The sequence below is a fragment of the Bufo gargarizans genome, chromosome 2 (genome assembly GCF_014858855.1).
Source record: "Bufo gargarizans isolate SCDJY-AF-19 chromosome 2, ASM1485885v1, whole genome shotgun sequence".
Classification (NCBI taxonomy): domain Eukaryota; kingdom Metazoa; phylum Chordata; class Amphibia; order Anura; family Bufonidae; genus Bufo; species Bufo gargarizans.
In genome coordinates, this window is record NC_058081.1 from 718,300,446 (window position 1) to 718,328,018 (window position 27,573).

The following is a 27,573-nucleotide window of genomic DNA, read 5'->3' on the forward strand; positions in this document are numbered from 1 at the left end:
GGGAGATAGGGAGCCCCTAGTATAAATGTCCAGGCCCAGACAGGGGGAGGGTGTGCAGAGTCAGGAGTCTGAGAAGACACAGGTTAAGAAGCCTGCTCCTGACATGCAGCTGGATAGCCCTGGCTGCTAGTGATGTCCAGGAGGCTGTTGAGAAGCTCCAGCTTGCCTGAAGAACAAGAGAGCCTAAGTTAGCTCTGAAGAGATACCCCAGTTGCAGGATTCAACCTCCTGGGAGAAACCGACAGTATCCACCTGATGGGAGGAGGCGTCCCAGGGTAAGCCAAGTGCCCCTGATAGGCAGAGGAACTTAGAAACCATTGCAAGTAGTATAATACCTGAGGAAGGAGATAACCAAGGATATAAGCCACCCTTTTAGGCATCCGGGCCTTGGGAGTTATCAAGCCAGAGTAGGAGTTCTAGAAAGGACAGTGTAAAAGTACAACCTGCTGCTGAGTGCTTGTGGAATTTACCCTCAGTGTAACTTGCATGACTATTGCCTGCCATACTTGTGAATAAGCCCCTTCTTGTGGAACTGTAATAATCTAAAGACTGTACTACTCCCTGCTGTACAAAGTTGGATTGTCCAGTAAAGTTTATGTTTGGTTCACTGCATACTTGTGTACCTTCATCTTTCCAACCACCAACCGGCGTGCCACCGGCCAAAGGCACTGGCGTCACGAATACCACAGGGACCTTGCCCCAGGCACACAAAATACCTGTAACATCCAGGGCACCTCAACTACCATCTGGCCTGGTCCCTATCTACAGAGCGTGCCCCAGAGGAACTGTGTCTACCTCTCCTTCACTGCCACACGCCTGCCCAGGGTTCCGCAAATATAGTGAGTACCCTCGATTGCCCATAACTGTGACCTCACTTCGTCTATACCCTGCAGGTCTGGCGTGTTGCATCCTCTTCTGTTCCTTGCACAATCATCTACAAGATTTCTTATATATCTCTTATACTCTGGAACCCACTATCCCAGCAGATCAGACCCTCCCCTACCTTTCAAACCTGCAACTTGAGATCCCAACTTTTCTAAAAATTCTACAACTTACAATAACCACTAAACAGCCACCTGAGCAGCCTCTACCCTCAGACACTGTCTTTTTTCCATATTCCGTTGTAGATTTTAAGTCCTGACAGGCCGGGCTCTCTCCTCCTCTGTACCATTCTGTTGATACTGTAAGTTCACGCTTACTGTGCTTGTTTTGTTTTATATGTATGTATATGTTACCCTTTTTTTAGATTTAGATTTGTTTTAGATCTGCAGCGTCCTGGAATAAATGATGCTTAAAAATGAAAATGAATAGATAAATATATCATAGGGTCACATAGCAAAACTGTTTTGGCCCTCCTTTGCCTAAAAGTCAAGCTTTTGTTCACTTCTATCTTAGCAAAAGTTGAACAGGGACTTAATTAATATGGTGCTCATCCTAGACACTGTATTTCTCACCTTTACACCAGACAAGTGGGACAATTATATTGATGAATCCCCCAGATACAACTCTAGGTCTACTTGCTTATTTCAGTACCTGATAAAACTGAAAGCCTGCAGCCACCACGAAGGGAGCTTGGTGTATAATTTTTTTTTTTTTAATTTTTACAGTTACAATGGAAGCTGTAAAATCTCTTTACACTCATTTACCCCAATTGGTGACTGCAAGAAAATTATTAAATTCTACTGTGCCAATGGTTCTACAGAACCGTGCTAGCCTTTGTTTTTGCCACAGTTGTATTGCTGGTGTGTTGTCTTGATATGTGACTGTCAAGTTCGGTATAAAGGTTTTTTACAGTAATAATTAATTCACTTCATCCCCCAACATCACCCCTGCTTTACTCCAAAACACCAGTAATTGTCTGGCAGCTGTCTCTAACATCATGTCCTCTCTGTATCTAAAACTGAACCTCTCAAAAACTGAACTTCTTGTCTTTCCCCCATCTACTATCTCACCTAAACTTGATATTTCAATTTCAGTCTGCAGCACTATCATAACTCCTGTGCAACATGCCTGCTGTCTTGGGGCCACAATTCAATAGTGATGAGCGGCAGGGGTCATATTCGAATTCGCAATATTTTGCGAATATTTTGTAGAATATTCGTCGAATATTCGCACATTCGAATATTCGTTATATTCTACGATTTTTTTTACTCGGAAAATCGGCAAGGTAATTGTGTAATATGCTAATTTTTGAAATTAGAATTTTTGTTATACAAATTTTTTATTGCAGATTTTCAACTTACAACTATTAGACAAAGAAGATTATAGCACTATATTAGCTAAATTGCTCTATTTTCGTTTTTTTCGAATATTCGCTAAATTGCTATAACTTTGTTTTTCTGAATATTTGTAATATTCTAAAACAAGAATATATAGCAATATAGCGAATATAAAAAAAATAAAAAATAATATAAAGCAATTTAGCTAATATAGTGCTATAATCTTCTTTGTCTAATAGTTGTAATTTTTTTCTCATCTGAAGTTCAGATTGGAAAAAAATTACAACTATAAAAAAAAAGATTATAGCACTATATTAGCTAAATTGCTCTATATTCGATTTTTTTTCGAATATTCGCTATATTGCTATAACTTTGTTTTTTTGAATATTTGTAATATTCTAAAACAAGAATATATAGCAATATAGCGAATATTCGAACAAAGCGAATATAGAGCAATTTAGCTAATATAGTGCTATAATCTTTTTTTTATAGCTGTAATTTTTTTCCAATCTGTACTTCAGATGAGAAAAAAATTACAACTATTAGACAAAGAAGATTATAGCACTATATTAGCTAAATTGCTCTATATTCATTTTTTTTTTCTCGAATATTCGCTATATTGTTATATATTCTTGTTTTAGAATATTATGAATATTCGAAAAAACAAATTTATAGCAATATAGCGAATATAAAAAAAAAATAAAATCAAATATAGAGCAATTTAGCTAATATAGTGCTATAATCTTCTTTGTCTAATAGTTGTAAGTTGAAAAATTAGCAATAAAAAATTTGTATTACGAAAATTCGCAAACAACACTACTCCTAAAGTCAAATATACTGCAACCTTCTCATTGGCCCACAAGCTAGAAGCAGGGAGGGATCATGTGTACTGATTTTTTTTTTTCGAATATTCAAAATTACGAATATATATAATTATATTTGAAATATTTGTGAATTTTCAAAGTACCTATACTCGCGATAAAAATTCGAAATTAGAATATTCGTGATCAACACTAATATTCAATACCTTACACGCTCTTGCCATCTGCACCTCAAGAATATCACCAGAATCCGCCCTTTTATTATGGTGGAAACGGCAAAAACTCTTGTTGCCTTGATTAATTCTTGTCTTGACTACTGCAACGCATTACTAATCGGTCTCCCTCTCACTAAACTCTCCCCCTTTCAGTCTGTCCTAAATGCTGCAGCCAGGCTCATCTATCCATCCACCCGCTACACTGATGCTACTAGTCTGTGCCAGTCACTTCACCACAGAACACAGTTCAAACTTCTCACCCTCACCCACAAAGCTCTCCTCAATGCTGCACCTCTATATGTCTCCTCCATCTACCACCCTACTCTTGCTCTCCGTTCTATTAGCGGCCTAAGGTTAATAATCTCCATAATTCGTACCTCTCACTCCCATCTTCAAGAATTTTCTCAAGCTGCACCTACTCTGGAATACTCTGCCCCGGAATATTAGGTCAATTCACAACTTCTCCACCTTCAAATGTGCCTTAAAAACACAACTTTTCAGGCAGGCTTATCAAGCTACCTAAAATGAAAATTCCCTGAATAAACCTCTCCCCCACCAACTCCTCTGGCCTGAACTTGATCCTCTAACAGCCCCAAACCCAAAACAGATCAGCCAGCACCACACCTGTCAGTTCAATAATGAATTGAATCCTACTGTCACGGACGGTGTACAGGAAACAAGACAATGCAACATGCATGTAAGACTCACTGGATCCAAAGCTAAGGAACCAAAAGGGAGACCCCTGCACAAAACCTGGCACTTTCCCTGGCTGCTCAGCCTATGCAAAGATCCCAAAGGTGGATGGTTGCATATCCACGTACCTCGACTATATAACCCCTGAACACCCTACAATAGTGAGGGGACACGACCACCGGCTCCCTACACCAGACACGGAGGGAGTCAGGGTCACCTGGGATCCAGCAAACAGAAAATAACAGATAAATGTACAGCACTTAACTTTGTAGCAGACTGGAAAACAGGATCAGCATGCACACACACTCCAGGAAGAAGTATAAGCCGCCCAGTAATGCATTATGGGGCGGAATTTAAAGGGACGCAATCAGTCCACCTACATGACAGCTGAGAGAGGCTAATGAGATGAGGAACTGAACACCACAACAAAGAAAACTCAAGGAGGAGGTTCTGAAAGGCTTCTGTCAGAGCTTCTCAGCTGTCTGGTTGTGACACCTACTTATCAAAATCAACTACCTTCTGTGTCACCCCCAATTCATCATTGACTTAATAGGATGGAAGATCACTTCCGTCAGCTGCCAGACCTGCCACCCACCAAGTACCCTCACTCCCCAAATAACACTCTGAAGCCAACTTCTTGGTATAAATGGCCGTAACAGCCCGTTTATTAAACAAACAAATTCTTTATCAACTTTTTTTTAATGATCACAATAATAAGACATAAACAGTAATAAGACATAAACACATAAATAAAGTGCAATAAATTCCAACACATTGAGAAAGGATCCTAGAAGGCAACCCAAGCAAGCTGCGTTATTCACTCCCATCGCTACTTGACTTTCCACCTTACCCTTGGCCGCAGTCACCGACCCAAAGGTACCAAATCCTCCAAAATTACATCTCCATCCACCCCTGTAAGCATTTTAGCCCAAACAGGAGCCCCAGCCATCAGCTTACCGAGCCTCATGAGATGCACGCTCCCACGTGTCATGCACCTTTTAAACATTGTATTGCCTTCCAGGACCCTCTATTAACCGGCCACAAACGAACACAGGAGACCTCACCTGTGGACGTCCTGCCACACTCTCAGAGCTGTCTCAAGACCCTCCTGTAACCCTAAGGCCCACAAATCCATACCCACATCATTGAGATGCACACCATCAGCCTTCAATAATTGAGGCGACGCAGCCTCCAATTCCCTATGGTGCACCACAAATTTGCCCTGACGACGGACAAAACGACCAACCTCCTTGATCTCGCTCCACTGACCTCGCAAACCACCATGACCTTCAGACCAAACGACCAACAAATCAGGAGAATCTCCCAGCAACCGCAACAGATCCAGTTTGATGTCACGGATCACATCCCTAGAAAGACAAATCGTTCCCCCCAACATGCAAAACTAAATTGTCGGAGGGGCCTATCCAACAAGGCAAAAGCATGAAATTCCAGCAATACCCGACACCACAAAAGCCCCCTCACACCAAGACTTGCAACTCCTCCAGCCAAAAACCCAATTGCCTTCCATTCCTCCGCATGTCGGCTCTCAGCGCTCCCCAGTGAACGTATAAATGAATGACCCAGAATCCACGCCAAACATGAAGAAGATCCTAAAAAAAAAAAACCACAATGAGACTTGGTCCAAACATGCAATCACCTACGCAACACACATCTCATACCTTCCTCATTAAAACAAATATTATCCCAATCTGCTGCCTCGCGCACTACTACTCGCCACCAGCTCAGAGACCCTAAAGGCCCCAAAGAAAGCCAATGAAAACGCGGCCTGAAAACAAACACACCTCATACCAAGAATTGCACACCACACCAACCTGCTCCCACAACTGTTGTAACACCGAAAAAGAAACCGGACGAGGAGTGTCCTCCCTAACAGCTCTGCTCCGATAGCCCTTCAGAACCTGGCACACCAAAAAACTCTGAGACCCGTTGGCTAAACCACGCAAATGCAACCAAAAAGCCACAGCCGCCACCCTTTTAGAAGCCACGGAGAAAGGCACTCCTGAACTATAAGATAGCCCCACAAAATAAACCAACACATGAAAGTCCTCCGCCACTTCACAACCCCCCACCTGATCCACTAACCGTTCCCAATGAGACCACACAGAAGAATAAGCTGACCACGTACTCCTAATCACGGACCGCCTAATCAGATCTGATGAGACCCCAAGGCCACACTCCAGAGCCACTGAGGACAGGGCAGACCCTTTGCGTCTGCGCTCGGGACCAAACTGCAAAAATGGTCCCACTGAAAACGAGAAAGGGAATCAGCGATGGAATTAACACCGGGAACATGCACCGCCACAAAACAAGCATTCAATCTTAACCTTCTGAGGACCAGATGCCGAAGCAAATGCACAACAGGAGGTGAATTAGCTGACTGACTATTAACCGCTTGCACCACACCCAAATTATCACAACAGAAACGCTTGTTCCGTAACAACTCCCCCAATAATTCAGTTGCCAAAACAATCGGGAACAGCTCCAACAGCACTAGATTACCAAGCAAGCCGGCCCCTCTCCACTCTTCAGGCCAAGGACCCGCACACCATTGCCCTTGACAAAAAGTGCCATACCCGCAAGAACCCGACGCATCCGTAAACAATTCCATATTTGCACTAGCAACTGGCGCCTCCATCCACATCGGACGACCGTTAAAATCCACCAAAAAACACTCCCAAACTTCTAAATCCGCCTGCAGAACTCCCCACAGGAAATAACAGATTGTGAATAAGCCGAAACTTGTTCGGCTCCTATTTTGGTACCAACCCCAACGGCGACACTCACAAACCCTGCAACGGACACTCAACCAACGGGCCCGCTATTCTCCCCGCTACCACTTCCTTGGCAATCTTCTCAAACTACCACCGGGTGAGACAATGTGGAAGACAAGTTGCGATCAGCGACCACAACCGCCTCTGAAACACACGGGATCTTAAAACTGTCCCTAAAACCCGATAACAACAACTCCACTGCCTCCCGATTTGGATAAATCCTTAGAAAAATCTCCATCTCGACCTCCTTCACTGGAGTCACCCCTCTCCTGCACCCTTGCCTTTTCCGTGCTTAAAATACTGCGACAAGCTGTGAGCCCCGCCGCAACCGGAGCATTCGTGCTTGAACCTGCAATCTGCCAAGTACTTACAGTACCCCTCATTAAAATGCCAACAGCATCCCTTTTTATTCCCACCATTCAATTCTGCCACCAAGGAACCCCCGGCCGTAACCCGAGAGGACTGGTTACCCCCTTTTGGAGCCGAGATTAGCCGCATTCATAGGCTGATGTCCTTATGGTCCCACCTAATACTAGGCCGGACTGCCTTCCTCTGACGAAACTGCTTGTCATACCTGAGCCAAGCCAACCCCCCATACGTCCGATATGCCTCCCCCACCGCATCCATATAGCAAAAAAGCACCGAACAGTGTTCGGGCGCCTTCTCGCCTATCACACTTGCCAATATAGCAAAAGTCTGCAGCCAATTCAGAAAAGTGCGCAGTATAAGCCTATACTGCCGCTTCTCCTCCTCCTCCCTTTTGCCCTCATCCAACCTCACCCTATCCAACTGATACTTCTCCAACGGAAGTAACGAAAATATTTCAACATACTCGTCCTTCCAAATCTTCTACCTGACCTCCAGCTTCAAGTGCGCTCCCAACGGCCCCTCAAAGCACAGGTATACCTCCCCTTTCGCCGCATCCGCCAACCTAACGTCCTCACCAACTTTACCTTTACGTCCCCCGCTCACCACCACATCACCCACCGGAGCACCAACCACAGCAACAGGCGCACACCCCACCCTAACCACACTAGATTGTTCGCCAATCACGACCTCCGGCCCAGACGCCCACACCGCTGTTGTGGAAACAGCAGCCTCAGTTCCCAAACGGGAAATAAGAGACAACATACCCGACAGCAATTCCTGCGCCAAACTCTCAGTCCCAGCCCTACCTTACTGACCACCCGCAACCCCCAACCCACCACACCCTTGAGCCTGACACGGAGATCTCTCACCTGGCTGACCCTGGGGGTATACTCTCTTAGTCGCCGCAGACCGCTCTGGAACACTTCCTGGCATCAAACCGACCGGAGATGTAGAAGACGATGGACCAACGCCAGAAACGACCTCAGGCCTGTCGGCCACTTCACATTCTTCCAGGCTGAGTTCACCTTCTTCCAAATTCGAAACCGACTGGAGACCCCTACCACCGGGTCGCAGATCCGATGACATGTCGTACCGTCCCGTAACCTCGCTGGTCTCCACATCCGTTCCGCCATCCCTTGGCACACCTCCTCCGGTAGCCAATAGCCGCATTACGCCCCATCACTGCCAGGTCCCCTGACTGTTGCACTGGGGGCGGGGCCAAACTAAAACCCCCACCAGCACTCCTCCTCTTATCCTCTGGCTTGCAGTAGCCAGCCTCGCCACCGATGTCGCTGTTGCCGCCGAACTCTCTTCTGGCTGTGAAACAGACGACCGCTGCCGACCTACAGGCCGCAGCGCCACCCACTCCGTCGGTGCCACTTCTTCAGCAGAGCGCTCACCACAGGACAGTGAGGCCGCATCCCCCGACATCCTCACCGCCGATCTTCTGTCCGCGCAGGTCCAGGTACCCGTACTGGTGTGCTCTACGCTGGGGACATCCAGGGTAGAAAAAAAACGCATCACCATGCGACCCCCCCCCGCCGAGCAAGGGATGAACGACGGGAACTAACCCGTCCTTCTCCCGCAGGAACCCGACACGGTGCTGGATTTCTAACGCTATGCCGGCCAGCCGTAGCCAGATCAGCCCCAGCCGGCCGCAGTGGAGGATACCAAAGTGGGCTCCGCAAACGTCGCCACACACAGGGGGTCGCCTCGGGGCTCAAATGCACAGGTGGCATGGACCGCCGAGCCCTAACCCTCCCCACTAACGCAGCCGGAGATGCAGCGGGCGCCGCCATAGCTGCCTGCAAGCTCCTCTGAACCCACGCAGAACCATGCTGTTCTGCCGCGGCCCTGACCTTTAAGGGAAGCCATAACTAACTGCAGCACTGCCAATAAAACCCTAACTCACCGATACACCCCGGACACTGGTGCAGATCCCACCCCTACCCTAAGAAATATACAGCCCGCGAAAATAGCAAACCCCACCCTCTTTCCTAACATACAGACACCTAACCTGAAAACACATACTTAACCCTTTACTGCCTACATACTTCCCCCTAAGTCAAGTTACACTACGCTACTGTCTGCGCCTTGCTCCGTTGCTCTACAGATTGTAAGCTCTTGTAAGCAGGGCCCTGACTCCTAGTGTTTCAGTTGTACATTAGCCAGTTAGTTTTGTTTTGTACATGAACCCTATGAATTTGAAAAGTGCGGCGGAATATGACAGCACTATATAAATAAATATTATTAGTAATTCACAAAGTTATTACATGAAGTCTTGCGAGACTTCGAAGTAATAACTTCGGCTAATCGAAGTCAATACATTCCAAGGGTCCATTCACACATCCGCAAATGGGTCCGCATCCGTTCCGCAATATCGGGAACGGGTGCGGACCCATTCATTCTCTATGAGGCCGGAAGAGATGCAAAGAGCACACTATGTGCTCTCCGCTTCCGCATTTCCGGAAAGCAGCCACGAACTTCCGGGCTTCGTCCCCGAACTTCTGGGCCGTGGCTACGCCAAAAAATTGAACATGTCCTATTATTGTCCACCATTGCGGACAAGAATAGGCAGTTCTATGGGGGGTGGTGGCCGGTTGTATTGCGGATCCGCAATACACTAGGGATGTGTGAATAGACCCTTATACTGTACGGAGCTGGAAAAAAGTAAGCAAGACTCAGAACCTTATATATAAAAAGTATTATATTCTTTATTGCAGCATATATAAATAATTAGGTAAACATAAATCATTTAAAATGGGGACAAAACATCTAGAAATGGAGCAATGTCCACAAACACTGTACTGAGTATGGATCCCAAAGTACCCACATAGCTCCTACAAAAGATGGAAAGACATGTACATAAGGCACATGACAGTGTGCCCCCCGTGGCCGTATTGCGGCCCGCATAAGGCGGGTCCGCAATACACGGAGCACCAGCGGAGATGCGGTGCGGAAGGAATGGAACCACGGAACGGAAGCACTACGGAGCGATTCCTTGGTGTTCCGTTTCGTGCTTCTGTTCCGCAAAAAGATAGCACTTGTGCTATCTTTTTGCGAAACGGACGGATCCATTGAAGTTGAATGTGTCTGGATCTGTCCTGGCCGCCGCACGAACGTTGCCTGTGCATTGGGGACCGCATGCAACGGAACAAATACGTTTGTGTGCAAGAGGCCTAACACAAAGGTAGGTAAGCCTGAACCAATCCAAATAATAATATCAGATCTACATAGCAAACCTAATGCTACAGAGGGGATGAAGTAACATACCCACTCAAAGGGTTAACCATCCCAAAGCCAATTTAGGACCAGGAGAAACATAAGGAAAAATAAAAACAACTAATAAACGAGGTCAGGACAATAACCAACCTGTGGACATGTTTGTGGGAGCGTACTTGAATGGAGCATGACCTTCCATGGCCGTCAGATTTACGATAGTTTGGTGACAATTACAATACAAATCTACCCCGGCCAATCGCTCACGTACAGTAGATTTGCTATTCTGGTGGACAAACTGACAGAAGATGGACCAGTTTTGTTAAGAGGCCCATCTTAGGGCACTTTCACACCTGCGTTGTTTGATTCCTGCAGGCGGTTCCGTTGCCTGAACTTCCTGCCTGATCAGGCAAACTGTATGCAAACACATGCCATTTTTTCTGACTGTTTAGGCATTTTTCAGAATTATCAGAATCCTGATCAGTCTGAAAAATGCATTGCAATACCGGATCCGTTTTTCCGGTATTTATTTTCTTCCCATTTTTAAAGGTCCGCGCATGCAGGAATACCGGATCCGTCAATGCAGTATTTTGAATGCCGGATCCGGCACTAATAAATTTCTATGGCAAGTGTTCCGATTTTTGGGCCAGAGATAAAACCGCAGCATGAAAAAGTCCTGAAAAGTCAAAAAGACTGAACTGAAGACCAGTGATGGCCAGTTCGCCCGCGAACACATGCGAGCTGCCATCTTAACTCACAAGTCCGGCGATGCACAGGTAAGTCCTTACCTGTGCCTGTGCGCGAGCCGGTCTGAAATGAAATGCGGTCTCCGGGTGCAGGCAGTTATTTTTTTATTTTTTATACTTTAACGCAATATTGACAAAGAGAAGCAGAAAGAGACGACTTACATGTGGGAAGATCAGGAGTGCAGTTGTCAGTGTTGCAGCATGAAGTGCTCATCCTCATATGTCCTTGTTTTAGGCCCAAACTGCCCTTTAAGCCACATTGAGATGAAGGTGCGCATGTCCTGACCAAAGATGTAGACTTCGCTCCAGCTAAAAATAAACAAAGCAAACATTTTCTCTTACTGAAATAGGAAAGTATATATATAATCAGTAAATAGTAAGTATAATCAATGTCTCCTGCCCTTCCATATTCTCTGTGATCCAAACATACTGGAGGAGCGCAGATTGTGTACACTGGTTACTTGTTATGCACAAATGTCTATTCTTACAACAGGTCACATTTAGAGTTGAGCGGACACCAGGATGTTCGGGTTCGGACGAACCTCGGGACCCGAACTTGACCCCGAACCCCATTGAAGTCAATGGGGACCCGAACTTTTGAGCACTAAAATGACTGTAAAAATGTAATGGAAAGGGCTAGAGGGCTGCAAAAGGCATCACAATGTGGTTAAGAGCATGGCAAGTGCTCTGCAAACAAATGTGGATATGGAAATGACTTTAACCCCTTAGTTACCACCCATATGTGTTTTTACGGCGGCACTTCAGCCCAAGTTAGCGAGTAGCGCTGTAGCTCCGTGCCACCAGCTCGGCAGTGATCAGAGACCGTGACAAGCGGTCTCTGATCACGTGATTGCCGTGATACACTTTATCACGGCGATCACAGAAAATGCCGGCAGTGGAGCTGCCCGCACTAAACTTTCTCCCTCCTCTCATGTAAGAGAAGAGGGAGAAAGTCTCCGGTGCAGCGATCGGGTCCCCCAGCGCTTCTGGCCCTAAGCTGGGTCTCGATCCTCACCCCACACCCCCCTTACCCTCAATAAAGATGGCGGCGGCGGCCCGGCGCATGCGCAGACTGAAAACCACTCACCGCTGCTCTCAGTTAGGTCTCTCTCCTCAGGAGAGGAGAGAGAAGTTCAAATTATGCCCCGACCGGGTCTACCAGCACCCCGATCGGGGCAATATGGCCCACAGATGTGTTAAATAAAGTTATTAGGGCGCCCCCCTCCCACATCTAAAAAAATTAATAAATTGTAAGTGCAGTCAAAATAAAGTAAAGATGTGGAAATATATTTCTGATAAAAATATTGAATAGCATTTATGTATGTATGTGAAATATTGCAGTTGAAAATAGGAAAATGTGCAAATTTTTACAAATTTTCACTTTTTTAATAAAGATACGCATATTTTATTGGTAGAATTTTACCACCTCAGTAAAGTATAATATGTGACGAGAAAACAATGTCAGAAGTACTTTGATGTGCAAAACCGTTAAAGTTATTCTAAGCTAAAATGACACATGTCAGATTTCCAAAATTTGGCTTGGTCATTAAGGCCCAAACAGGCTTGGTCACTAAGGGGTTAAAGAACATAATACATAAAAATAAAAAATAATAATCTTGATCTAGGAGGACGAGGTCCATATGGAGTAGGAGGTTGAAGAGGCGGTGGATGTGGCGGTGTAGGTGGAAGTGGCGGTGGAGGAGGAGGTAGCCTACACTGGTTTTTGGTTTAAAATTTTATTTTTTAAATTAGGGTACACCCCAAAACATTGGGAAATATAACCTGTGATAACCCCCTGCAGTCGTGCTAAACACACGTTCAGACAATACACCGGCTGCAGGGCATGCCAGCACCTCCAAGGCGTAAAGGGCAAGCTCAGGCCATGTGCCCAAATTTGGAGACCCAGAAGTTGCAGGGGCTGACCCCTGTCAGTCAGTTTGTGTAGGCGTGTGCACACTTACTGCCCCACCATGTCGCACGTCCCCGTGATGTTCACGATCCAATTTGATATCTGCTCTATCAACTTTTGATGTTCATTTATGCGCCTACCATGGTGATCACGGGTGGCGGGGAATCAGGGTTCCAGGCCAGAGAGGGAGCGTGAGAAAGAGATACCACATCCAAGGGAGGATTATTTTTTTCAAATTTTAAATTATAGAGCGGAAATATGGGACAAAGTATTAAAGTGTAAAAGTGGGACAACTTTTTAAAGTTTAAGCATTGAATGAAAGGATGTCGCGCATCAATGAATTAAGAATTTCTCACATTTTATTCCCTGTCAACTATGCAGAGCAGGTGTTTCTATCTGGCAAAATTTGAAAAATGTCACCTGACAATGTAATTGACGATTTTTTATTTATTTATGTTCCTGTCACCTATGTAGAGGTGCCCCAGTGACATCCACCATCCATTTGGATATCTTCTCTATCAACTATTGATGTTCTTTTCTGAGCCTACCATGTTGATCACGGTTATCGGCTAATCAGGGTTCCACGCCAGAGAGGGAGCATGAGAAAAAGAGACCAAATTTAAGAGAGATAAATTTATACTTTTTTTTTGGGGATCGAGCGGAAATATGGGAAAAGCTATTGAGGCGCAAATGTGGGACAAATTACAGTAGCCCAAATGTGGGCCAAAAGAGTCAAGCGGAAATGTGGGAAAAACTATTGAGGCGCAAATGTTGGCCAAAAGGGTATAGCGGAAATGTGGGACAAATTATTGAAGTGCAAATGTGGTACAACTTGTTTAATTTTAAGCATTTGAATCAAAGGAGGTGGCGCGCATCAATTAAAGAAGCATTTCAGAAATTGTATTCCCTGTCACCTATGCAGAGCAGGGGTTTATTCAGGTCTAAAATTGTATAATGTAACAGAAAAATTACAGAAATTTATTAACCTGTCTACTTGGTAGAGCAGGGGTCTATGACAGAAAACAATTGGTGAATTTGACCCTAAAATGTAACTGACAAATGTTATTTCTACTAGGTATAGCATTGGTACATCACACCCAAAAATCTGTAAATTTCAACAGAAAATGTAACTGACAATTAAAAAAAAAAAATTGTTAACCTGTCTACTAGGTATAGCAGTGGGACTATACACCCAAAAATTGGTGAATTTCACCAGAGAATGTAACTGACAAAGTAGTGAAATGATATAAAATAAAATACGTACAAATAAATAAAAAAATAATTGATTTATGAGGTGGAGTTCCATATGGTGTAGGAGTTTGAGGAGACGGTGGACGTAGCAGAGTAGGTAGAAGCGGCGGTGGAGGACGACGAGATAGCCAACACAGGTTTTTGGTTTTAATTTTTAATTTTTTTTATTAAGGTACACTCCAAAAGAGTGTGAAATATCCAAAATACAAGAATGAGCAATTGCGCTGCAGTATAACAATGGCTGGTTAGTGCCGGTATACATGTCTATTCTGCACAAGCTACGGACAAGTCCTGAGCGGATCCATGCCTGGTTCATTTTAATGAACGTGAGCTTGTCCACATTGGCTGTGGACAGGCAACTGCGCTTGTCTGTGATGACGCCCCCTGCCGTGCTAAACACAAGTTCAGATAATACACTGGCTGCAGGGAAGGCCAGCACCTCCAAGGCGTAAAGGGCAAGCTCAGGCTATGTGCCCAATTTGGAGACCCAGAAGTTGAAGGGGGCAAACATGTCATTCAGTAAGTGTAGGCGTGTGCACACATACTGCTCCACCATGTTGAAATTCTGCCTCCTGCTAAGACGTTCCATATCAGCTGGTGGGGCTGGTTGTTGTGGCGTGCTGACAAAACTTTCCCACATTTCGGCCATGCTAACCCTGCCTTCTGAGGTGCTGGCGGTGACCCAGCTGTGTTGGCGACCTCTTCCTTGTCCTCTGCCTTCGCCTTGTGCTTCCACTGTGCCCCTGCTGTCAGGTGGGAATGCCACCAGCAGCGCGTCTACCAGCGTGCGCTTGTACTCGCGCATCTTACGATCACGCTCCAGTGACGGAATTAAGGACGGTACGTTGTCCTTGTAATGGGGATCCAGCAGCGTGGCCACCCAGTAATCAGCACAAGTTAGAATGTGGGCAACTCGCGGTCGTTGCGGAGACACTGCAGCATGTAATCATCGCTTATGTGTGCCAGGCTGCCCAAAGGCAACGAAAAGATGTCCTCTGTGGGAGGTGTATTGTCTGTGTCCTCTGTATCCCTCCAGCCATGCACCAGTGATGGCCATGAGTTGGTCTGGGTGCCACCCTTCTGTGAACCTAGTCCCTCCTCCTCCTCCATCTTCAAGAACTGTGCCCTGGCTGGACAATTGTGTACCTGGCGTTTGAGGGTGCAGGAACCCACCCTCGGAGCCACTTGGCAATGACTGGCCGGAAACTCTACGAAATGATCCCTCTTCCTCCTCCTCCTCCTCCTATGTCCTCTGTGGGAGGTATATTGTCTGTGTCCTCTGTATCCCCCCAGCCATGCACCAGTGATGGCCGTGAGTTGGTCTGGGTACCACCCTTCTGTGAACATAGTTCCTCCTCCTCCATCTCCTCCTCCTCCTCCTCCTCCTCCTCCTCCTCCACCTCCTCATCTTCAAGAACTGTGCCCTGGCTGGACAATTGTGTACCTGGCGTTTGAGGGAGCCACTTTGAGGGAGCCACTTGGCAATGACTGGCCGGAAACTCTACGAAATGATCCCTCTTTCTCCTCCTCCTCCTATGCCACATCCTCTTCCATCATCGCCAGGAGCGTTTTTTCAAGGAAGTATAGAAGTGGGATAGTAACGCTGAGAACGGCGTTATCGGCACTGGCCATGTTGGTGGAGTACTTGAAACAGCGCAACAAGGAACATAGGTCTTGCATGGAGGCCCAGTCATTGGTGGTAAAGTGGTGCTGTTCCGCCGAGCGATTCACCCATGCGTGCTGCAGCTAAAAATCCACTATCTCCTGCTGCTGCTCGCACAGTCTGGCCAGCATGTGCAAGGTGGAGTTACGCTGCAGCGCTGACAAGCGAGCAGCAGCAGGGAGAGAACGCTGAAAGCCCGAACAGACGGCATGCACTTTATGCAGCAGCTCTGACATATCGGGGTAATTTTTAAGGAATCTCTGCACCACTAAATTCCGCACATGCGCCAGGCAAGGGATGTGCATCAAACGGGCTAGTCCCAGAGCTGCTACGAGATTTCGCCCATTATCACACACCACCAGCCGGGCTTGAGGCAGACTGGCACAAACCACTCATCGGTCTATTGTTCAAGGCCCGTCCATAGCTCCTGCGCTGTGTGGGATTTGTCCCCCAAACAGAAGTTTTAAAACTGCCTGCTGTTACTTACCTCTGGCTGTGGTGAAGGTGTTACGCTGACCGGATGAGGAGCTGGTAGAGGATGAGGAAGCAGAGTAGGAGGAGGAAGCAACAGGAGGCAAACTGAAGCGCCCTGCAATCCTCGGTGGTGGAAGGACATGCGCCAAACTGCTATCTGCCTCAGGCCCAGCAGCCACTGCATTTACCCAGTGTGCTGTTATGGACATATAACGTCCCTGACCGTGCTTACTGGTCCACGTATCCGTAGTGAGCTGCACCTTGCCACAGATGGCGTTGCGCAGTGCACACCTGATTTTGTCCCCTACTTGGTTGTGCAGGGAAGGGATGGCTCGCCTGGAAAAGTAGTGGCTGCTGGGCACGACGTACTGTGGGACAGCCACCGCCGTAAGGTTTTTAAAACTATCCGTCTCCACCAGACGGAATGACAGCACTTCAAAGGCCAGTAATTTAGAAATGCTGGCATTCAGGGCTAGGGATCGCGGGTGGGTAGGGGGGTATTTCCTCTTCCTCTCCAGCGTTTCGGAGATGGGGAGCTGAACGCTTCCGTGGGACATTGTGGAGATGCTTGGTGACCCAGGTGTTGCTGTTGCTGGCAGATCCTCTGTTTGCGGGGTGGCAGGTGGCACTGTCACTCCAGAGGGGGATGAAGAGGCCGAGACTGCAGCAGAAGAAGAAGCAGGAGGAGCCAGAGACCTTTCTTGGTTTTCGAGGTGTCTACTCCACTGCAGCTCGTGCTTTGCACTTAAATGCCTGATCATGCAGGTTGTGCTCAGATTGAGAACGTTTATGCCTCGCTTCAGGCTCTGATTGCACAGCGTGCAAACCACTTGTGTCTTGTCATCAGCACATTGTCTGAAGAACTGCCACGCCAGGGAACTCCTTGGAGCTGGCTTTGGTGTGCTCGGTCCCTTGCTGCGGTGGGCAGTAGCATGCCTACTGTCTAGAGGATGGCCGCTCCACTTTTGCACCCTGTTCCCTCTTCTGCTGGTGGCCCTGTGCGACCACCGCCTCTTCCTCCGAACTACATAGGTCACTTGCATGACCTTGAGTCCATGTGGGGTCAAGGACCTCATCGTCTTCCACATCATCTTCCACCCAGTCTTCCCCCCTGCCTTCCTTGTCGGTCTGCACATTTTCAAAAGCCCCAACAGTTGGCACCTGTGTTTCATAATCATCCGAGACGTGCCGCGATGGTCCTCCCATGTACTCATCTTGAAACATAAGTGATTGGGCATCAGTGCACTCAATCTCAATGTGTTTATTAACTGAATTTGACCGCAGTTTATAACCCTGGAATTTCACACGTGCTGATGCTACAAGGCCAGAAGAATAGTGGAATATGGCAAAAAAAAAAGTTTTTAAAAATCAAGAAAATTATGGCTGTATTTCAAGCTTAAATTGCACACTGACTAATCCAGATGTTGTATATTACCAAAAAAGTGTTTTTTTGGTAACAGAATATGAAAGCTGTATATATTAAACTTGAATTTAACACTTGCAGATCAGGAAAATAGTGTTTTTTGGCAAAAAACTTGTGTTTTTAAAAACCCAGAAAATGATGGCTGTATTTATAGCTTAAATTGCACACTGACTAAAGCCTCATGCACACGACCGTTTTTTTAAGGTCCGCAAAAACGGGGTCCGCAGGTCCGTGATCCGTGTCCGTTTTTTCTTCCGTGGGTCTTCATTGATTTTTGGAGGTTCCACGGACATAAAGAAAAAATCGTTTTGGTGTCAGCCTGGCCATCCCAAACGGATCCGTCCTGACTTACAATGCAAGTCAATGGGGACGGATCCGTTTGACGTTGACACAATATGGTGCAATTGCAAACGGATCCGTCCCCCATTGACTTTCAGTGTAAAGTCAGGAGTCCCTATTATACCATCGGACCGGAGTTTTCTCCAATCCGATGGTATATTTTAACTTGAAGCGTCCCCACCACCATGGGAACGCCTCTATGTTAGAATATACTGTCGGATATGAGTTAGATCGTGAAACTTAGATCCGACAGTATATTCTAACAGAGAGGCGTTCCCATGGTGATGGGGACGCTTCAAGTTAAAATATACTAAGAACTGTGTACATGACTGCCCCCTGCTGCCTGGCAGCACCCGATCTCTTACAGGGGGCTGTGATCAGCACAATTAACCCCTCAGGTGCTGCACCTGAAGGGGTTAATTGTGTGTATCATAGCCCCCTGTAAGAGATCAGGGGCTGCCAGGCAGCAGGGGGCAGACCCCCTCCCTCCCCAGTTTGAATATCATTGGTGGCCAGTGTGTGCCCCCCCCCCTCTATTGTATTAATATCATTGGTGGCACAGTGTGCGGCCCCCCTCCCTCTATTTTATTAATATCATTGGTGGCACAGTGTGCGCCCCCCCTCTATTGTAATAATATCATTGGTGGCACAGTGTGCGGCCCCCCCTCCCTCACTATATTGTATTAATATCATTGGTGGCACAGTGTGCGGCCTCCCCACGGCCCCCCCTCCCTCCCTCTATTGTATTAATATCATTGGTGGCACAGTGTGCGGCCTCCCCTCTCCCCCCCCCCCCCGATCATTGGTGGCAGCGGAGAGTTCCGATCGGAGTCCCAGTTTAATCGCTGGGGCTCCGATCGGTAACCATGGCAACCAGAACACTACTGCAGTCCTGGTTGCCATGGTTACTTAGCAATATTAGAAGCATCATACTCACCTGCTGCGCTGTCTGTGACCGGCCGGGAGCTCCTCCTACTGATAAGTGACAGGTCTGTGCGGCGCATTGCTTAATGATCTGTCACTTACCAGTAGGAGGAGCTCCCGGCGCAGCAGGTAAGTATGATGTTTCTAATATTGCTAAGTAACTATGGCAACCAGGACTGCAGTAGCGTCCTGGTTGCCATGGTTACCGATCGGAGCCCCAGCGATTAAACTGGGACTCCGAACGGAACTCTCCGCTGCCACCAATGATCAGGGGGGGGGAGAGGGGAGGCCACACACTGTGCCACCAATGATATTAATACAATAGAGGGAGGGAGGGGGGGCCGCACACTGTGCCACCAGTGATAGTACAATAGAGGGAGGGTGGGGGGCCGGGGGGGTGCACTGGCCACCAATGATAATAATACAATAGAGGGAGGGGGGCCGCACTGGCCACAAATGAAATGAAAACTGGGGAGGGAGGGGGGTCTGCCCCTGCTGCCTGGCAGCCCCTGATCTCTTACAGGGGGCTATGATACTCACAATTAACCCCTTCAGGTGCGGCACCTGAGGGGTTAATTGTGCTGATCACAGCCCCCTGTAAGAGATCGGGTGCTGCCAGGCAGCAGGGGGCAGTCATGTACACAGTTCTCTGTATATTCTAACTAGAAGTGTTCCCATCACTATGGGAACGCCTCTGTGTTAGAATATACTGTTGGATATAAATTTTCACGAAGTGAAAACTCAGCTCTGAAACAGCTTTTATGCAGACGGATCTTCGGATCCGTCTGTATGAAAGTAACCTACGGCCACGGATCACGGACGCGGATGCCAATCTTGTGTGCATCCGTGTTCTTTCATGGACCCATTGACTTAAATGGGTCCGTGAACCGTTGTCCGTCCAAAAAATAGGACAGGTCATATTTTTTTGACGGACAGGATACACGGATCACGGAGGCGGATGACAAACGGTGCAATTTCCAAGTTTTCAACGGACCCATTGAAAGTCAATGGGTCCGCAGAAAATCACGGAAAACGGAACAACGGCCACGGATGCACACAACGGTCGTGTGCATGAGGCCTAAGCCTGCAAATGTACCAGATGCTGTAAATTGCCCAAAAAATTCTGGTTTTTAATGTCCCAAAAGCTCAGATGCAGTGCTAGTTCACTGAGCTTACATAAAATGGCCGCCCCACACCTAACTGACTTATAAATGTTTTTTTTTTTTTCAGTCACTAGGCTCAGGGCAGGATAAAAAAAACACAATGTATGTAGATAGCGGAGTTCGATTCAGGTTTTGAGCAAAGATTCAGTCCTATTCTCTCCCTGAAATCACCCGCTGCATCCTCTCCCTACACTTAGCACAGCAGAGTGACGTGCAGCGCTACGTAACTCCAGCTTATATAGAGGCTGGGTCACATGTGTAGTGTTCCACTAGGTAAATATGGGCACTACACAAGGGTCAATTGGGCCACGTTGTTACCCACCTCCTGTGGGACAGGGTCATTGTATTTTATATAATGTTTTTATGTGTATTTTCCTGTTATCTCCTGTGTACCAGGCCTGTTAGGGGTGTAGTTCCTCCTCTTAGGCAGTAGAGGGAGCTATGGAACCCCCTAGTTTATATAGGCAGGTCCAGTCCAGGGAGAAGTAGTGTGTGGTTAGGAGCCGGTGTGACTTTAGCTAGGCAGCAGCTGAAGTGCAGCTTCTAACATGCAGCTAGACAGTCCATGGTACTAGCCTGCATCCAGGAGAAGAGTTTGCCTCCTGAGAAACCAAGTTCCTTTACAAGTTCAGCGCAGAGCCAAGTTTATTCCAGCCAAACAGAGAGCTGAAGGGCAGAAGGATATTTCTACAGCAAGGAGACATATACCAGAGGAAGTGTAATGGGGCAATGGGGCATACGGGCCTTGGAGAAAGCCAGACAGGAGCTGAGGAAAATACAGCCTGATCTGTAAGTGTTATTACCTCTGTGTATCTTGCAAGGACTTTGCCTGCCGTTTATATGAAGCCTGCCTGTTACAATCTTTTTCATGTGGAACTAACTAAAGAACTGTAAATACTTGAACTGTTTCAGTAAAAGGAAGTTCTGGTTCACTGCAACTTGTGTTCCTCAATTATTCCTACAACAAATCGGTGTGCCACCGTTACCGGCACTGGCGTCACGAACTTAAAGGGATCTTGCCACCGGCATATTAAACCTGCAACACCCAGGGCACCTCACCTACCACCTGGCCTGGTCCATATACTGTACATAGAGAGTGCCCCAGAGGATCCCTGTGCCAGCCTCTCCATCACTGCTGTACGCCTGCCCAGGGTATATATAAAAACTGAGTACCAAAAACACCCTTGGTTAGTAACTGTGACCTCACCATCGCTCACCCTGCAGGGCTGCGTACTGCACATGCTACACTGGTCAATCACAGCCATGCCATTAGCAGGCAGGTTTGTGATGGCTTCTAAGGTCAGACAGTTAAACGCTTGTTGCTTGGCTTAAAAAGTGCCAAGAAAGCGCTGAACACCAAACCCAAACTTTTACTGAAATGTTCGGGTTCGGGGTCCAAAAATCCTAAAGTTCGGTACGAACTTGAACTTTACAGTTCGGGTTTGCTCAACCCTAGTCACATTCCTTCATAATTTATTTAGGAACAAGAGCTCATTTAACCCTTAGACATACAGAGTTGCTCTCACGCCTGTGTGGCACACGTTGCCCTACTTTCCCCTGTGTGAACTGGGGCTAGTGCTCAGTGAACTGTCCTTCAGCATTGCAAGAATAAGAATTTTTTTCACCTTACATCACAAAAAATGTAAAACAAAGCAGTCAAAAAGTCATACGCACCCCAATATCATACCAATCAAACCGTCACCTTATCCCGCAAAAAATTAGACCCTAAAAAAAAAAATTATGGCTCTCAGAATATGGAGACACTAAAATGTGATGCAGAAAAACTTTATCCAGCTCACCTTCCTGGTTGTGAAATAGTCCCGACTCCAACGACCTAGGGGAGTGTCCCCACTGCAAGCTGCAAACAATTTGAAAGGAAGGTCTTGGAAGCATGAAAGTCCTCTTAAAAGCTTCTTCTTTTATTGAACATACAGGACAGCAGACATAACCACTGGGGTACACGGAATGCAAGCGTTGACGCGTTTCGGGTACTAGACCCTTAGTCGTAACGGTGCTTCATAGTGTGACCCCTCAATTTAAAGGAGCGTGATGTCCAACCCTCCAAAATTCTGGGAGGCAAGGCACCCGTTACAGTGTGTAACTCATCTTATATGTGATTAGCAGGTTGTAAGAAAGGGTGTGATACATAGTGTGATAACCAATTGGAACGGGTGCCTTGCCTCCCAGAATTTTGGAGGGTTGGACATCACGCTCCTTTAAATTGAGGGGTCACACTATGAAGCACCGTTACGACTAAGGGTCTAGTACCCGAAACGCGTCAACGCTTGCATTCCGTGTACCCCAGTGGTTATGTCTGCTGTCCTGTATGTTCAATAAAAGAAGAAGCTTTTAAGAGGACTTTCATGCTTCCAAGACCTTCCTTTCAAATTGTTTGCAACTAAAATGTGATATTTTTTTTTTCAAAATGCTGTTATTGTATAAAAAAACTTAAATAAATAAAAAAGTATACACATTAGGTATTGCCGCATCCATAAGAACCTGCTGTATAAAAATATCACATGAACTAAATGGTGTAAAAAAGCCATTTTTTGTCATCTTAAATCGCAACAAGTGTAATACCAAGCGATCAAAAAAGTCATATACACCCTAAAAGTACCAATCATACCGTCATCTCAAACCGAAAAAACTTAGCTCCTACATAAGACAGTTGCCCCCCAAAAAATAAAAATAAAACTATGGCTTTAAGAATATGGAGACATGGGGAGGAGTAAAGTGAAAAGAAGGCAGAGCAGCCTGGGCACCTACACACTGAACGCCGCCCCTGGGCACCTACACACTGAACGCCGCCCCTGGGCACTTGCGAGTGCTCATTTGCATATTAATTAAACTTTGTTTTTCCTGCTGATGCAAGTCTAAAGAAAAGAACAAAGGTACAGTTACAATCCTGCATAGGTGTCCTACAGAGCCATGTAAGCACTGTATATGGCCATATGGAGGTGACCGACTCCCTTTAAGTCACAGAGGATTGTCTAGACCGGAGACACTTGTAGGACTGTGATACTTCTTAGGTTTTGATGGGTTTTCAGCCCATTGATCTAAACAGGAATATACCATAGGTCCCCATTCACAGACAGCAAACAGGGATATTAAAAATATTTAAAGTCTATTGGAAAATTTATACACAGATTAAGCTTGAGTTACGATAGAGTCTAACCCCTCCAAACCACTAGAAAAGATTGAACTTAATCAGACAACTCACCAATAGTGGTTTCTGTGTACGCAGATCCGCACTGATTTCCTGAAGGACAGGTCATGCTGGGACCCGAGCATGTCGCTCCGCTAGAAAAGCACTGTGTACACGAAAGAGCATAACCTAAAGAAATGGGACACAGTCAGGACATTTATTACCTATTAGTTATTTGCAAGCACATTTTTTTCTGATGCAATGTTCGGAGAATAATGTATAATAGCTTATGTAGCACTATGAACAGGATCAGAAGTAAAATCTTACCAGGCATTGGGGGGTTAACATTAAAATAAATGTTAGTTTATGGTAATATTATTATTATTAGTTTTATTATTTCTTCTTATTATTAGTATTGCTATTTAATATTATTTTTAAGATTAAGACTATTATGAACAAATCCATAAAAATAAGTAAATAAATAATAAAGCAAATATAAAACAAACAAAGGATGATTCAGGTCTTATAATGTTTCTGAAAACTTACTTGTCGCTGCAAGAGCCGAGAGGAGGCTGAGAATTCCGATCAGGGAGCTCATGGTTCAGTTCTTGAAGGCAGGATGTAATGTGAGATGACACTCTCGAGGATCGAGGTTCTTAATTTAATATTGTTAGGGTGGGACTTGAGAAAGGAAAGAAGAAGCCTACCAAGAAACGAAACAAACTTTACCTCTTCTATGATTTTGCAATTTTGTGAAACAACTTTGTTTGGATTGTGAAAGAATTGTGTAAATAAATTCTGAATTTTAAGTTTGGTATCAGGCTCACATTGTCTATCCCCTTTCCCCCTAAATCAGTAGGGGAGAGATGAATGAATATCTTAAAATTTGGTTTGGGTCCGATTCATCCAAAATCACCTTTATGATTAGATTCAGGTCCAAATAATTTCTAACCAAATCCCTCTCATCCCCAGAATCAAATCACTTCAAATTTGATTATGTTAGATTCAATAGTTTTTGTTCCCCTTAATCCTTACATGGACGGCGCTGGGAAGTTCTCTAAACATGGAGCCCACTCGTGCGTGCAGTGGGCGCCATATCCGACGGGCCTGTGACTAATGTCCATGACTGGCAGTAATGCAGATCACAGGCACTTAAGCCTTTAAATGCTGTGATTAAGTGTGACCAAGGCATCTTAATAGCGGGAAAACCTAGAAGCAAGTGGACCAACAAGTCCTATGGAGTTAGAATATAAGGAGCTGTCACTGGAGGAGGAAGAGGGTGTCATTGGTAGAGGAGCAGGAGGATGATGACACCTGTCACAATGACCATTCATCTCAATGGGGGGAGTGGAGCCATAAAGAATTAGGTCCTTGGACTAACACTGCCCAGAATGGTAAGCTGTATGTATGCTTGCTTGCTTACATACTGACAGGCGTATCATTCACAAGAAGGAGTCTGATGATTACTGGATCGCCATGCTTTTAGACCCTCGCTATCAAAGCAAAATGGGAGAATGTTTTCCTCTTGCTGAAAGGGAGGCCAAATTACGTTATTACCAATAAACACTGTGTGTGTAGCTTGTCACAGATTTCGGTGGTTCTGACCGGGGGCCCTTTCCACCCCCTGCAGAGTTACCCATCTCCCCCATCTCTGCTACCACAAGCAGCAGAAGCCACAGCAGCAGCAGCCAAATCAGTACCATCAACACGATGGAGCAATTCTTTCATGTTCTTTGCCAGACTGATGCAAATCAGCAGATGGAGATGTACCACCTCAGCATCCAGGTCCAATCCTACCTGGACTCTGGTCTTTCTCCAGAGGATACTGTTTCCTGACCCCATGGACTTTTGGTTAGTTAGATTGGAACAGTGGGCCAAACTGTGCCAGTGAGCTCTCTCTCTGTTCTTTCTTCCCCAGCCTCCAGTGTTATCTCAAAGAGGATTTTCAGCACAACATGAGACTTTGTGACACCCAAACAGACCAAGTTGTCCTCTGCCAGTGTACAAAATATCACTTTTGTCAAAATGAACAAGTTATGGATCAGTGAGGATTTTCACACTCCTCTGACTGGGGTCAATGTATAGATCTGCCCTTGCTGATTGTCACTGATCAGCGGATGTGAACCCACCTTGCCACTATCTAGCAATACTCTGGAGAGGAGTAACTAAGCAACTACCCGGATTTCACTAGAGCCTCAGATGGTGAGGATAGGCTTGACCGTCAGAAATTGCCACGGGCTACTCCAGAGCATAAACCAGTCAGTGGCAGCTTGTCCAGGCAGACCAGGAGGTACCTGAGAAGGTATCAACAGTAGAAATGTGGTCAGACAGGCAGGGTTGTTACCAGGAGCAAAAAGACAGGAACCGGAGGAAGAGGCAGAGACATAGTCAACAAGCAATGGGTCAGGGCAGGTGGCACAGGAACAAGGTCAGACAATCCGGGCGCAAGCAGGCAGGGATCAGACTAGAAACAAAGTCCAGGAACAAAGTATAAAGTCAGGAACACAAGTGGTAAACAAACTCTTTAGCACAAGATGAGGACCTAGACTCTGAGGCGTCTGGGTAAAGGGCTGAGCCACTTAATTCAGTAAAAAAGAGAGATACTTAATCACCAGTCCGCAAGAATTCTGCTGCAAGTCCGAGTAGTGTTGTGGGGTCGATCACACTTTCATGGAATGTACATATAGGGTTAGGACCGTGCGTATCGTAAATAGATGGTATAAAACAGTTTTTTTCTCCTTCTCCCTTTAGAAAGGTACCGAGGTCTGCAGATGTCCTATTTGTGGATATCCTGCAACTTGTAAAAGAATGCAATAGTGTAAATCCGTATGGCAATGCACAGATTGTACTTACACGGCACTCCACCAACAACAGGCGTATCAAAGGTATCCTCCGCAGCTTGTTTAGTTCTTCGTGGCGAAGGTCCACGTTCACACGCCAGCACACAGAGCCCAACCACGGACTTAATTCCAGCACACACCAGATGAGTCTGCTAGTGTTCCCAACTTCTTTTGATTTAGAAATTTAAACATGCACTTTAAAATCGCATTTAAAAATCCCAGCGTCTTTTTTCCTTGCCCGACCCAGGTTTCGCTCCTTGAGTTTCGTCAGGGGCACACATCTTCTCTCCCTCCCCCTTCTGTTCAGCTCCTCCTGCTCTATAATATGCTGCCTGCAGATTACTTCACAATTTCATGGTGACAGATTCCCTTTAAGGTATAAATTTGGGATGCCTGTGCAGCACATGCTACTCTATCTTCTAACATTGATATGTGTGTGTATGTATAATCAGTGGTAGGAATCTGCACCCATTGAGGCAACAGTTTTTGGACGCCAAGTCCCAACAAGCCACTGTTTTTTCTTCCATAACACTGTATGTTTAAACACTGATAAGAAATTATTTTTGGAATGTTTCTAACAAGAAAAACATAACACATGGGATGGCGCAGTCAAACACGCATTTACCCATAACTACAGTATATATATATATGTCAGTGTCACTGTGATATTTGCAATTGCTGTCATGGCATTCCAGAGCTTAAGGCCGAATGCACACGACAGTGTTTCATGGCCGTGAGCGGTCCGTGGTAACACGGCCTGGATTCCTTCTGAGAGCAGGAGTGCACGGCGTCATTGGTTGCTATGCTGCACCCAGTGTATTACTGTAGTGCAGCGGCGGCATGAAGCGCACGGCGTCATAGCAACCAATGACGCCGTGCGCTCCTGCTCTCAGAAGGAATCCAGGCCGTGTTACCACGGACTGCTCACGGCCATGTGCATTCGGCCTAAGAGGAGAGAGTGGAGGAGAGAAAGAGAAAACATTCTTAAAAAAACAAAATACATTTTTTATTTTATTTTTTCTTTCTAGGAGATTAGAGGGTGCTATATACCGATTTTCAGGGCAACTGAAACAACTTTGACTTGTGACTAATTGGATCTGAACTGAACCTTTTGAAAAATTGGCTGGTTTGCTTCTCGGCCTTCTGGCTATGATCAAGGCATGACCGTATGTAGTCAGAGGGTGCGAAGTTTGAGGTGATCTGTTTTTGTTTTCAATAAAGGAGACAACTTTTTTTTTTCTGTGGCTTAGGCTGACAGTTCTTAAAGATGGCTGGAATCCCTAACACCGTTCGTTTGGAAGTGGACCCAAAGGATATAAGGAAAAACACTTTGGAGTTTATGGTGGCAGAGCTCAGGGAAAAGAAGGC

The 27,573-nt window shown here is 46.0% G+C and overlaps 1 protein-coding gene across 1 annotated transcript in view; it reads right to left on the reverse strand.

Moving 5' to 3' along the window:
* Positions 1-24,071, reverse strand: part of LOC122929133 (phospholipase A2 inhibitor and Ly6/PLAUR domain-containing protein-like) — a 32,100-nt gene extending 8,029 nt beyond the window's left edge. The window contains exons 1-3 of the mRNA XM_044282627.1: positions 23,912-24,071; positions 23,441-23,554; positions 11,237-11,383 (exon numbers count right to left, since the gene is read on the reverse strand). Of these exons, the coding sequence (XP_044138562.1) occupies positions 11,237-11,383; positions 23,441-23,554; positions 23,912-23,963 (313 nt within the window). The 5' untranslated portion in view covers positions 23,964-24,071. The remainder of the gene's footprint in view (positions 1-11,236; positions 11,384-23,440; positions 23,555-23,911) is intronic.
* Between the last annotated feature and the right edge of the window lie 3,502 nt (positions 24,072-27,573).